The following is a 14,632-nucleotide window of genomic DNA, read 5'->3' as shown; positions in this document are numbered from 1 at the left end:
GCATCAGCGGAGAAGAAAAGAGTTGACGTTTCGAGTCCTCATGACCCTTCAACAGAACTGGTGAAGGGAAGATGTGTTTGTTGGTGGCATCATGCTGGAGTTGGCAGAAATGGCAGAGGATGATCCTTTGAAAACAGAGGCTGGTGGGGTGATAAGTGAGGATAAGGGGGACGCTATCATGGTTCTGGGAGGGAGAGGAAGGAGGGTGGATGCGCAGGAGATGGACTGGACACAATTGAGGGCCCTGTCAACCACCGTGGGTGGAAAACCTCGGTTAAGGAAGAAGGAAGACATATCAGAGGAACTGTTTAGGAAAGTGGCATCATCAGAACAGATGTGACGGAGGCAAAGGAACTGAGAGAATGGAATGGAGTCCTTACAGGAAGCGGGGTGTGAGGAGCTGTAGTCGAGGTAGCTGTGGGAGTCAGATTACTCTCAAATTGCTCAAGAGCCAGCATAGATATGGTGGAGCAAATAGCCTCCTTTTATGATGGACATTTCTATGGTTTTGTCCAACATGACAGGTCAAACTAAAAGCTGAAAACAGATTCCACAAATCAAAATCCAAGTTTTCTATGATTTTTATTATACATATTAATAATATTAGAGCAGTGCTTTTAAAGAGGAACAAAACAGTTATCATTTAAAAGCAAAACTCAACGTCATAAGTGTTTCCATTACTTACCGGGTGTAAATTGAATGTAGCAGTCAAACTGGCTTTGTAGTGCTGTGTATATGAAGAGGGGGAAAAAACAAAATAAATTTTGTGATACAAATTCAATATGTATTCAGACCAAATACGATACCTCAAATCACTGATCCTCAAGGCAATGCAGATGGAGAAGAGAGAAACCCTGCCTGTACAGAGGTGAAGTCAAAAAAAATGTGGCTGGGATTCTCCAGCCCCTCACATCAGTGGGAATCTCTGGTCCCGTTGATGTGAATGGAGATTTCAATGGCTCACCAGCCCTGCCACGATGGAACCTGACACGTGGGGCTGGAAAATTCCAACCTGGGTCTTATTCATGGTTCCCATAGGCATTTTACCACAGTAACCATTTCATCTATTTATTAGCCATTTAGTAAATGATTCTATCTCACAAATAGTTTAAAGCTGAAATATATTTTATTCAAATTCGTCGCACGGAGCTTGAATGCTGACAAATACTAATTTCGATTAACTAGTTCTCTTCACTTTTAAACTATTCATCAGGAAACATTATGGGGAGAAATAATTCTAGCTATACTTTGCTAGCAGAGAATAAAAGCAGTAAAACCCAGAAGGCAACCAGATCACAGAAACTTGAACCTGATACCTGAGAGACTCGAGCATTCTTAATACTAATAGGCGTGTGCTGAACACCCTTCAGGCCAAAAAGCTCCACCACATCCATTGGTTCCTGATCAAGAAAAATATTCAGTAATAAAGTACCTCAGACTTGTAAATGCACATGGTAATATATTTATAAATATACATTTTCTTCTTTTCAAGGCTTAAACATAGAGGTAAGTATTATGCATCACAGGTCATTCTATTTTAAATATTAAAAAAGTTCCATAAACATGAATAATATTTGTGGGGGGGTGTTGCTGCAGGCTGAATACTGAGGGTGGTGGGTCTAGTTTAGAGGAGATACTATGCCTGTTGGCCAGAGAGGAATGAACAAGCATAGCTACTGCTGAAGCATCTTGGGTTATTTATCTTTCCAAAGGTTGGCACCATAAGATTCCAATTGTATCACTGATGTGACAAACTAGATGATGACTTTATTTTTATTTGGATTTTGAACATAACAGTTAAGTCTATTAGTAGTGATCTCCTAAAGCATCACTTGCAGTGCTTCTACTACAGTTAATTTAGTCTTGCCGTATTCAAAAGAAAAATAACTCAAGCTCTGCGTGGTTTTTTCATTTTTCAAAGAGACTTTGATTTTTGCAAAGAATCTCCTAATAATAAACAATATTAACTTCTCACCTCATAGTAGCCATCTATGAAGACAACGATCATCTCCGGGTTCACACCCTGTGCAGACAGTAATGAGCGCAACATTCTGCAAGAAAAGTTTAATTCAAGGCTAGTTAGTCATGCTTGTCATCTCCCCATCAGATCAGTAAATAAACTGGGGACAATATAAACAGATCACAAATGGAAAATATTTCTTCCCATTTACTTTTAGACCCATTGAAATTGTAGCACAAAAGCAACCATCTGGGCCTGGTTTTCTGTTAAAACAGTCCATAAACAGCCCCATTGCCCTGTTCTGTGCCCATGGCCCTGTATCTTCCTCTACTTCTAACACTAATTGAATTTTCCCTTAAAATGCAACGGGGTCTGCCTCAACACTCCATGCCAAACCATTCAAATCTGCAACAATTCTGCATAGAGAAATTTCTCTTAAACCCTCCATGGCAATTTTAAATTGATGACCCTCATCATCGACTCCCATGCGGAGGAAATAGCTTTTCCTAATTCTCTCCATTAAGACCTTCAAAATTATAAATTCTCTTATTGAATCTCCTATTGGTCTTCTCTGCATTCAGATGGCCTTTTTGATTGTTAAAGGCAGATCTTTACCCTCTACTGAGAATTCATTGAATATTGCCTACAACAGGTATCTCTGAAGAAAGACCATGCTGTATCCATCAGTACACTGGGTACCAAAAGGGTACCTAAAAAAAGGGTTCTAATTTCTAATTGATCCGACAAATTAGACTTAGTTTTCATTTGCACTTAGCAATCTGAGTGGACCATTTATGTATTAGTAATGAATTCTAGTTGCTCAGCAGTGTGGTTGACTCTTAAATGCCCTAGCCAGTAGCTCAGTTGTATCAAACCACAACAAGGAATGAAACTGGACGGGCCACCCGGCATCGACCGAGACACCGGAAACAACTATGGGAAACTCAGCCCTGTTGACCCCACAAAGTCCTCCTTATCAATATCTGGGGGCTAGTGCCAAAATTTGGAGAGCTATCTCACAGACTAGTCAAGCAACAGCCTGACATGGTCATCCTCACGGAATCATATCTTACAGATAATGTCCCAGACACCACCATCACCATCCCTGGGTTTGTCCTGTCCCACTGGCAAGACAGACCCAGCAAAGGGGGCAGCACAATGGTTTAGAGTCAGGAGGAAGTTACCCTGGGACTCCTCAACAGACTCCAGGCCCCTTGGAGTCTCATGGCATCAGGTCAAACATGGGCAAGGAAACCTCCTGCTGATTACCACGTATTGTCCTCCCTCAGCTGAAGAATCAGTGCTCCTCCATGTCGAACACCACTTGGAGGAAGCACTGAGGGTGACAAGGGTGCAGAATGTACTCTCAGTGAGGGACTTCAATGTGCATCACCAAGAGTAGCTCAGTAGCACCATTATTGACCACGCTGGCCAAGTCCTAAAGGACATAATGGCTAGACTGCATTTGTGGCAGGTGGTGAAGGAACTAACAAGAGGGAAAAACATACTTGACCTTATCCTCACCAACCTGCCTGCCACAGATGCATCTGTCCATGATAGTATTGGTAGGGGTGACCACCACATAGTCGTTGTGGAGACAAATCCTGCCTTCACATTGAGGATACCCTCAATTGTATTGTGTGGTACTACCACCAAGGTAAATGGGTAGCTTTTGAACAGATCTAGCAGCTCAAGGCCGAGCAACCCTGAGGCCCTGTGAGCCATCAGCAGCAGCTGAACTGTATTCAAACACAATCGGTAACCTCATGGCCCGACATATCCCCCACTCTACCATTACCATCAAGCCAGGGGATCAACTCTGTTCAATGAAGAGTGCAGGAAGGCATGCCAGGAGCAGCACCAGGCAACCTAAAAATGAGGTATCAACCTGAAGCAAAAACACAGAACTACATGCGTGCCAAACAGCATAAACAGCAGGTGATGGACAGGGCTAAGAGATCCCATAACCAATGGATCAGAGCTAAGCTCTGCAGTCCTGCCACATTGTTTTTTTTTTATTTGTCCATAGAACGTGGGAATTGCTGGCTAGGAAGTATTTATTGCCCATCCCCAATTGCCCTTGTTCAGGGGGCATTTAAGAGTCACCCACATCCAGTCGTGAATGGTGGTGGACAATTGCAGCGCCACAAATATCCCCATCCTCAACGATGGGGAAGCCCAGCACATCAGTTCAGAAGATATGGCTGAAGCATTTGCTACAACCCTCAACCAGAAGTGCCAAGTGTGTGATCCATCTCAGCCTCCTCCAAAGGTCCTCAGCATCACAGATGCCAGTCTTCATCCAATTTGATTCACTCTACGTGATATCAAAAAATGGCTGAAGGAACTGGATAATGCAAAGGCTATGGGCCCTGACAATGTTCCAGCAACAGTACTAAAGGCTTGTGCTCCAGAACTTGCCGCACCCCTAACCAAGCTATTCCAGTACAGCTACAACACTGGCATCTACCCGGCAATGTGGAAAATTGCCCAGGCATGCCCTGTACACAAAAAGCAGGACAAATCCAAACCGGACAATTACTGCCCCATCAGTCTACTTTCGATCATCAGTAAAGTAATGGAAGGGGTCATCAACAGTGCTATTAAGCAGCACTTGCTTAGCAATAACCTGCTCACTGTCACCCATTTTGGGTTCTGCCAGGGCCACTCAGCTCCTGACCTCATTACAGCTTTGGTTCAAACATGGACAAAGGAGCTGAACTCTCGAGGTGAGGTGAGAGTGACTGCCCTTGACATCAAGGCACAGCAAAACTGGAGACAATGGGAATTAGGGGGAAAATTCACCACAGAGCACAAAGGAAGATGGTTGTGGTTGTTGGGGGTCAGTCAGCTCAGCGCCAGGACATCACTGCAGGAGTTCCTCAGGGTAGAGTCGTCGGCCTAACCATCTTCAGCTGCTTTTTCAATGAACTTCCATCATGAGATCAGAAGTGGGGATGTTCGCTGATGATTGCACAATGCTCCACACCATTTGCGACTCCTCAGATACTGAAGCAGTCCATGTCCAAATGCAGCAAGACCTGGACAATATCCAGGCTTGGGCTGATAAGTGGCAAGTAACAGTCGTGCCACACAAGTGCCAGGCAATGAGCATCTCCAACATGAGAGAATCTAACCATCGCCCCTTGACATTCAAAGGCATTACCATCACTGAATCCCCCACTATCAACATCCTGGGGGTTACTATTGACCGGAAACTGAACTGGACTAGCCATGTAAATACTGTGACTACAAGAGCAGGTCAGAGGCTGGGAATCCTGCGATTAGTAACTCACCTCCTGACTCCCCAAAGTCTGTCCAACTGACTCCCCAAAGTCTGTCCAACATCGACAAGGCACAAGTCAGGAGTGTGATGGAATACTCCCCACTTGTTTGGATGAGTACAGCTTCCACAACACTCAAGAAGCTTGATACTGTCCAGGGCAAAGCAACCCGCTTGATTGGCACCACATCCACAAACATTCATTCCCTCCACCACCGACAAACAGTAGCAGCTGTGTGTACCATCTACAAGATGCACTGCAGGAATTCACCAAGGAATTAGACAGCACCTGCCAAACCCATGACCACTACCATCTAGAAGGACAAAGCACCAGATAGATGGGGACAACACCACCTGGAAGTTCCCCTCCAAGTCACTCACCATCCTGAATTGGAAATATATTGTTGTTCCTTCACTGTCTCTGGGTCAAAATCCTGGAACTCCCTTCATAACAGCACTGTGGGTGTACCTACACTACATGGACTGCAGCAGTTCAGGAAGGCAGCTCACCAACACCGTCTCAAAGGCAATTTGGAATGGGCAATAAATGCTGGCTCAGCCAGCAAAACCCACATCTCGTGAATGAATTTTTTAAATGTCCAAAATAATCCTATACCAATTCTCTTTAAAGCAGTTATAACATTCCCAGTCATTCTGGACTCTCCCATTGACACAATTTTTTTTTACTTCTTTGTCAGGTACCACTTTTATTACTGACACCAGTTTTAAAAAAAGAACACTTTGGTTTTATTTCACAGCTAATTTGTCTTTTCTGTGTTCCAGTAACTATGACAACTAACTTCACAATGTTTTCTGATAATTGTAATGTATCCACTGTTCAGAGCTGCTCACAGTACATGTCTTGTAAGGAAACCATTTAGGTGAAGATTTATTATCTATTAATTGCAGCATAAAAACAAGTTAATTAATCAAAAGCGATAAAGAAGCAAAAACAGATATTAACAATGTCTGTTTTCCTGAAAAATTGGCTTCCTTTGCAAAAAGCATTAATTGCTAGCTTTGAGCTTACATAGAATATTAAAGAATTGCATAACCCAAAACAAAATATCCAGTAAGCAAACAAAAAGGAGTAATACTTCCTGTTAAGCACTTGATGTAAAGCCAAAACCAACAATGTTATCATTGCAATCGATATGTTGAACCCTAAATCTCACCTGTAAAGGTAGTTGGGCCTGTTACCAGCTATCACTGCCACTGGAACTTCATAAACTTTGTTATTTTTTAGCTGTAAAAATAAAGCATAACACTCAATCTTACTTCAATTACCAAGGGTCCCTTTGGAACTGGAAATTAAATTTCAGCTGATGAAAATTTGCAACAGTTCTGATATTTTGGCTTGTATTAAAATATAAATTCCTCTCTTCATCTACCATTCCTCTTGTCAGTTCTAATAAATCGCTCTTCATCTCTGTCCAATTGTTTGTGTCTCACAGTAAGAGAAAGCAAGCAATAGTTTTTATACCCAGTCTCTTTCCCCACCCATAACAAACACTCCCTCTAGCTGACCTGCTGCTAGGTCAGCTTCAATGTTACTCCGATCCTGTCAGCAGAAATTGCTCAACAATGCCAAATTAATAATTTTCCTGGCAAATTTCACTCCTTCATGGGATAAGCATTTGCCTCCTTTTTATGAAGCCACATGAAAGCATGACTGACATTGGTAATTTAGCAGCATGTAAATCAAACTCTTTTCACTGCTGCTATAACGCACCACCCAAACATCTTATAATTGAAAAGTCTTAGAACTAGTACGGAGTAGCAACTGAAGTCTGAGGCTGTAACTTGCAACAACAGAGCTGCCTGTCAGTGGGGTTTACTTTCTCTTCAGAGGGATCACTAGATGGAGCATTGGGACAGAGCAAGGGAAAAAGTAAGGAATGGTGCTTGCTACTAAATTACTGCAAGCAGGGCAAATTTCTGATAAGAAACTGATAAGAAAATGAGCAGCTTGCAAAGGAATTGGAAAAGTTCTCTAAAACTATGATTTAACGAACTGTAACAGCAGAGTGTGGGAGGACACAGGGTAATGCTCACGAGTTTCCTTTACATTCCCAACCAGAGTTGCTTCATTATGGATGTGCTTCCTTAAAACACAGAGGTAAGGGAAAGGGGGTGGGGAGGAAGCTTGAAAGGCAAAATTGCTCCAAGTCAGTTAGGTGTGTCACCTGCCGATAGCAACAACGCATGAATATTTTCTAGTTCTGTTCTCCACCAGGTCTCTCTTTATATTCACTGTCTCACCAATGGTCACCTACCTCTTCAGACAGACAATCAGATGACACACGTTGTGAGGAATTTCTCAAGAGTATTGAATGTAAGTATCTGCTAAGATGATCACATGCTCACCAGGCTGATAAACAAGTCAAGGTTGCCTGGTCTGTTCAAATTTATTCAGTGAACAACCTGATCAATTCCATTTAGACTACTTGGTGTCAATAGTCATCTTACCAAGCCCATTGCAACCATGATGGTCACATGGAACCAATGATTGATTGATGAATATAGTGAAAGCATCAGTCAATAAGGCAGCTCAAGAAAATTAAACTTACAGGCTCGGGGTTAAATTCAATAGGTGCTGGATCCTTACAGCTGCAGATGCTCCCATATCCTTCCACTTTGCTGCAAAAAGTCTTCCTCCTCCGATTGGCATCTGTGTCTGCCCAATGACACTCGGCATCTTCAAAAAAAATACACAGGAACCTTTAACAGTTCCTTGTTGATCTTCAGTGATGTCTCTCGACAAACAATTGATTCAGAATACATTGCCATTTATTTCCTTCAGCGCCTGCTCATTGCTATTTTTTTTAAAAAGGTACTCCTAATCATTGAGGGACATCTCAGTAGTCTTGATGTAATTACATAATCTATGGAAAAGTCCTTTAAAAAGTAAATGTAGTTAAACGTTTAATATAAAAGTGGTAAAATTATGTTTTACAGTGGTGTAATCCCATTAAACACCACTTGAGTCTTCACAGAATGTTATGGTACAGAAGGAAGCCATTCGGCCCATCGTGTCTCCACCAGCTCTTCGATTAAGCATTATGACTTAGTGCCATTCTCTTGCTTTTTCCCCGCATCCTTGCACAGTGTTTCTATTCAAATAATCATCTAATGCCTCGATTAAACCTGCCTCCACCACACTTCTCGGCAGTGCATTCCAGACTCGCACCACTCGCTGTGTGAAGAAGTTTTTCTCACATCACCTTAAAAATATTCAGTGGCCGTGTACATGAACCCTGTCTTTTTCTTTTCAAAACTGGGAATCTAACTTGTTTCATCTCTTTCAATGACCAGTCAATTTAATCTCAGTGATGGGGAAGCTTCTTGAAACAATTATTCAGGATAGAATTAATAGTCATGTGAATTGATTAGGAAGCACCAACATGGATTTCTAGAGGGGAAATCGTGGAGTTTTTAGAAGAGGTAATAGACAGGGTTAATGAGGGCAATGCTGTTGATGTGGCATACATGGACTTTCAAAAGGCATTCAATAGTGCCACGCAGCAGGCTTATGAGAAAAGTTATATATAGCTCATGGGATAAAAGGGACAGTAGTATAGTGGATACAAAATTGGCTGAGTGATAGGAAACAGACAGTAATGGTCAATGGATATTTTTTGGGCTGGAGGAAGGTGTGTAGTGGAGTTTCCCAGGGGCCAGTATAGGGACCTTTGCTTTTCTTGATACATATTAATGATCGAGATCTTGGTGAAGATTGTGCTCAGCTTGCCATATGCTTCACTTGGGGTATACTACTCTGAATCTTAGCCCTTCAACTTGGTTTCTCAATTTTTAAAAAAAAATACAAAAATCATATTAATGGCTTCACCAAACATTCATCCAAAATTCCCAAAGATTTATTTTTTATCAATTGTCTTTTTTTAAAAATCAGTGACTAATAAGATAATGGGAGCTGCATAAAGAGGATTACAATGGATAACAGTGCAGCTTAGATCATATCCTTGTGAATGTTAAAAAGTGAAATGTAAAAGCTCACCTTCAGCAGAGGTTAGTTGAACCTCAGTCTTCAATAAAACAGGATCTCCCCAAGTGGCCAAAGCTGGGGACTTTGAATGTTTTTCACCATATACTTGACCTAATGATAAAATGTTGAACTTTGTAAAGACATATTCCAAGTAAATTTCAATTGGGCATCGACTGTTACTGCACTTGTTGACTGCATGAATGTTAAGTGCTCCAGCATTACTAATAAGCCATTGAAGACAATGGATCTAAAAAAAAAGCCGTCTACAACCCTGGTTCATTGAAACAATGTTACAAATTTTCATCATTTTATTCTTGGTACAATTTAACATTTGTTTATAGCATAAATCAAAGTTTATTTACATCAGATTTTCATACAAATGTACATATACCGCACCTCCTTTCTTTACCACAAAAGTCCACATGTCTCGCCAACTAAGCGATGAGGCAATCTGACTACCCAGTCCTTTAAGTAGGCTTTTCGCTGTGTCTTTCAGATGGAAGGATCCCTCATCCTGAACCAAAAAAAGTGGGGAGGGGGAAAAAAGATCAGCTCCTTCCCACATTACATCCATCGGCAAGTAAAGAAAACTGAAATGCTGAATAGAACACTGCAATATAAATGATACTTGACCTCAGAGTCACATCCCCAACGGCAATCAAGACCCAAGTGTTCCCTTAAGCACCCTGTGTAATGTCACCTTTCTGTGGATATACACAGTATTTATCCCAACTTATTCATGTATGCTTAAACTGTGAAAGTTCTGTGGGGCCACATTAGGAAAATAAATCTGCTAAACTTATAAAACCATTCTTGATAAAATAAGATTATTATTTGAAAATATTAAGCCACTGCAGGTTGAAAAGAACATCTAAGGTACAAGGTGTAAACATGACATTTTATCTGGTACGAACTGATGGAGAAGGGATAGAGTGTATTGAGTGTAGAGGGATATATTCCATTGGTAGCTTACTTTGACTTTAACCGTTTAGACTTAAATTTCACCTAAACCGATTTGCTACCAAGCTTGAGTTCAATTTAGACAAACATCAAGCCCTTATGAGGGAGTAATCTTCTATCTTCTTCCAATTCAGCACTAACCTGATCTGGAATGTCTGCACCTCAACTGATGTCATTTGTGCACTTACGTCAAGAGTGCGGTAGAAATCAGCACCTAGCGTAGATTTGTCTATGCAAACTAGGCATATCTACAATCAAATAACCTCTGCCTCCTTCCCCCACACCCATGAAATATACTTGATGTAAAGCATAACCAAGGGCAGAGGTTTTCTTGAATAAATTCTTGTCCACAGATATTTGTAAATCTTCCTGACACACACCCCCCCCCCCCCCCAGTTGGAATGACCTGATTGCTTCCATAGTGAATCTGCAGAAAGAATAAGGAGTTTGAGAAACAAGTTTGAGTGCAATTTTCAGTTGCATCCATAACAAGATTGAAGTTTACAATTTAAGAACAGGTGCCCCTTACTACACTGAGACTCTGCTATAACATGCTAAATGGGGATCATATCTTGAAACTGCATTATTTTTGTTTCCTATTCCAATCAGCATTTCCTTCCAGGCCAGGAAGATGTGTATGCATTGGGCCCACTTGTAGCTATGTCTTTTGCTGGTGCCTACCACACAGGCTTGATCTCACCAGTGCTACGGCCAATACTGTGAGCATAGCTCTTCAGTTTCCAGTCCTTGTGCTCCAAAATAAATACATAATGCAAATGCGGTGTAAAATCAACCAAACAATTAAATGTATTCTTTTAATTTTTCTTTTCTAAAGTGGATGATTATGCTCATAGTGGGGGAGGAATGGTTGTGGCTGCATTTGCAGGCAGAAGGAAAGTGGGAAGTGTACTGGCACAGCTGAGAGAGGAAGGGTGTGCAGCTGGATTTTGAGTATGACGTCTAGGGTGAAAACCTCCCTAACTTGCATGATTTAAACGAAAATTCTGGGGTCCAAGGTTGACCTTTGTCATACCAAGTTTCACACTATAGCACACAATGTTATAGTGGGGCCAATGTAGGATGAGGTTAGGTTTAGTTTTCCATAGTACATGCACATTTATTAGTGTGTAGCACCCTCTGCTGGATAATCAAATTTGTATAACTAGAAAATTTTTCTTTTCCCACCTATTTCTTTTCTAGATTTTTCTTTTCCCACCTATTTCCATTATTTTTAAATGTATTTCCATCCATTGTTTTATCTCTACCTTTTAGCCTATTTCAATCCCTTCCCCCCACCCCACCCCACTAGGGCTATCTGTACCTTGCTCATCTTGCTTTCTAGCCTTAATGTCACCTATTAGCACATTCCTTAGATAATAGCACCAGTGTCAACACCCCTTTGTCCTTTTGTCCATGACATCTTTTGGCAATCTCCACCTATCACTGGCCCTCTATCCAGGTCTACTTCTCACCCCCACCGCCCCCACCTCCCCAAACAACCCCAAACCATATTTCACCTCTCCCGCTTTTCCTTAGTTCTGTTGAAGAGTCATATGAACTTGAAACATTAACTGTATTTCTCTCCGCAGATGCTGTCAGACCTGAGTTTTTCCAGGTATTTTTATTTTGGATTTCCGGCATCCACAGTTTTTTTGCTTTTATCTTATTGTATAACTAGAAATTGGCCAGGATTAAAGCAGGGAGAATGAAATGCAAATCTCAAGGTTCTCTGGCAAAATAAAACAATAGCCTGGTGGATAGGAGTAGGGGTTTGAACTCCAACCACTGCTCATCATTGTTACACATCTCATCATTTTAGAATCTCATACATCTGGGTCCAGAAGATTTCTGGAAATTATGGAAAAGACCTATTAGTGACAAAAACTCTGACATTACTGTACAAAATGGAATGGCTCAAGTTACAGTTTAAAACCACAACCTGGTTGAATAGCTTTAAAGGTCAGTTAAAAGACAAAAGTTAGGTAGAATAGAATAGAAGCTACTGTTGTTGGGCATGGGAAAGATATACACCAGATCTGTTCACTGTGCAGAACAAAGTTCCAGTCATAACTTTTCCCTTCACCCAAAATATATGCAAATGAAAGGCATCATTTTAAATTTGTGGCTTCTTTCACGGTAGCAGTCTTATCAGCAATTGATTAATCATGTTGGGGTTTTATAACTAAACCAGGGAGTAACCTAATCCTTATCTAGGGTGTCTGACCATTATTGTTTTCAGAAGCTTGACAAATAAGACAGATCTGGCTTTTCTCAAGAAAATTAAAATTTGCTCATTATTAGTAAATGATACGCGCTCAAGATATTATCACCAAGTAAGAGCAACAAGGTGCAGCATGCAGGTTTGTTAATATTACATCAAAAAAGAGCTAATTGGTGAACCTAACATATAAAATGATGGCATTTTTGCAAGATCAGAGAAGATGGATAAAAGGTGTGAGAATGTAACTGGGCAAGAGAGAGCATGACAGGAGACAGAGTAAGGGGAGCAATTGAGAGTGTGGTGGGGGGGGGAGATTTACAATGAGGAAAGAAACTGTAAATGGAATTCAGAGAAGTCAAAGAATTACTCTAGCCAGAGATAGACCAAAAAACTCTCTGTATTAGTTACATGACCCCCACTCTGGTGAAAAGGCAGGGGAGTGAGACTAGATGGATTGCTCTTGCACTACATGGTCACAATAGGCAAAATAGTCTCCTTCTGCCCTGTAACCATTCTAGGATTCCATTACTGTTATGCAAGAAGTTAAGATGAACAGAAGCAAAGCCGGTGTTGCTGAGGGAAGGCATCTGAAAAAAGTCAAACAACAGATACAGATTCATCACACTGGCATCCTGGGATCAGGCCCATGCATCCCAGAAGTGTTGTCATCAACACAATTTGGAAAAGAAACTGCACTGCACAAGATCCCTAAATCTTTACCAAATCTATTCAGGAGCTGATCCCAGCCCTTTTTTAAAATAACTAATCTCACTTACATACATTTTCAAGGTGGAATATTTGATTGTTCTAACTTATGTCACTTTCTCCAGATGTTCCTGACCTTGAAAATCTCAGGAGACTTGTGTTTTGCTCACTTGCTAAGTTTAAAATGGTCACCCCTCAAAGAAAATTAAAAAGCAAAAAAAAAAGCCAAACATGCTCAGATCTTTAGTATCCTTTCTGTATATCTGGAGGATGTGAGAATACACTGACCTTGATTGTAAAGAGAAGGATTCTTCCTCGAGAGACCATATTTAAGAAAAGAATCATTGCTTCATCTTCATGGGGTGAATACGTGTCAAACACGCGTTTCGCCATCACATGACCCTGTTCAGAATAAAAAATCATGCACTAACATTATTAGTGTCACCAGTAACTGCACAAAGCTATTTGTTTAGATTTCAAAAATATTTATGCTTTAAAAAAGTTTTAAAATCATCTATCATTCTAGGATATACTTTCAAACATACTAGTTTTACACTTGTTAAAAAGGCAAAATGTGTGAAAGTGAAGTGATTAAGGGAAGTTTTCCCTCTATGTGGAGAAAGTGTTCATTTTCATTAAGGCAAGGTATCTCCAGTCCAGACCATTCAGTACAATATTTACTGCAGCCACTTACTTTCCAAATGTTTTACTGATTTTTTTCAGCAAAACCACATTCTTGTGTGAATAGATGACCATTTTGAGACTCCAAAGTTAAATTCAAGAATTCTAATATTGGGATCTGCAACTATATTGACTGATTTGATTGCATGTTAAGCATGTACAGTTTACTCCACAGAGGTGGCACCATAGATTATCAATGCAGTTAGACATAGGATACACGCAACCACAGACTGTAGGGGTATTTAGTATGAACACTGATTGTAGAAGTCTTCTTTCAAATTATTTCAACACCTGCAGTTAATCGCCAACAGTGGTGAATAGATTCAATCAATAATATTGCATAAAGTGCTTATTCTGAACCACATTGTGGACTACTAGGGAAAAAATTCTGGCATTATGGGAAACTCAAGAATATTAGGGCCAAAATTAATATTTTTCAAGACTGTCTTAACAAATTAAGACTGATGGAAAAATACAGATTGTGGGTTCATATCTACAACTTTAAGACACCAAGGTAGATGTCAGAAATATTTCTGATTATGTGCATTCTTTTCCTTGAACTGCCCTTTTGGGTTCCCTTCTATTTTAATTTCTTCTTTCTGCATAAACACTAATGTCATGCGGCCCATTTCAATTCAGCTGTTATCGGTTCTCTCTGCAGATACCAGTGGTTAATCAGCTCCTTTACTGCTTACAGTTTTCACTTATGTTCCAATTGTTTATTTGAAGCTTTCCTCCATGAAATTAATGACAAAACAATGCCAGAAACAAGAGGATTTTCCTTAGACTCACCTTGTGGCACCAAAAATATCATCT

The 14,632-nt window shown here is 40.6% G+C and overlaps 1 protein-coding gene across 2 annotated transcripts in view; it reads right to left on the bottom strand.

Moving 5' to 3' along the window:
- Nucleotides 1-14,632, bottom strand: part of pomgnt1 (protein O-linked mannose N-acetylglucosaminyltransferase 1 (beta 1,2-)) — a 61,347-nt gene that overhangs the window by 25,680 nt on the left and 21,035 nt on the right. Inside the window, exons 1-9 of one of the 2 annotated variants that reach the window (XM_041208856.1) lie at nucleotides 14,609-14,627; nucleotides 13,424-13,537; nucleotides 9,646-9,763; nucleotides 9,262-9,360; nucleotides 7,814-7,941; nucleotides 6,419-6,489; nucleotides 1,976-2,051; nucleotides 1,317-1,400; nucleotides 686-727 (exon numbers count right to left, since the gene is read on the bottom strand). In XM_041208856.1, coding sequence (XP_041064790.1) covers nucleotides 686-727; nucleotides 1,317-1,400; nucleotides 1,976-2,051; nucleotides 6,419-6,489; nucleotides 7,814-7,941; nucleotides 9,262-9,360; nucleotides 9,646-9,763; nucleotides 13,424-13,528 — 723 coding nt within the window. In that variant the 5' untranslated portion in view covers nucleotides 13,529-13,537; nucleotides 14,609-14,627. Of the gene's footprint in view, nucleotides 1-685; nucleotides 728-1,316; nucleotides 1,401-1,975; nucleotides 2,052-6,418; nucleotides 6,490-7,813; nucleotides 7,942-9,261; nucleotides 9,361-9,645; nucleotides 9,764-13,423; nucleotides 13,538-14,608; nucleotides 14,628-14,632 lie in introns of those variants that run through there. The other variant, XM_041208855.1, reaches the window with a different exon arrangement.

The sequence above is a fragment of the Carcharodon carcharias genome, chromosome 16, assembly GCF_017639515.1.
Source record: "Carcharodon carcharias isolate sCarCar2 chromosome 16, sCarCar2.pri, whole genome shotgun sequence".
Taxonomy (NCBI): domain Eukaryota; kingdom Metazoa; phylum Chordata; class Chondrichthyes; order Lamniformes; family Lamnidae; genus Carcharodon; species Carcharodon carcharias.
This window is presented reverse-complemented; position numbering and strand designations above follow the sequence as displayed.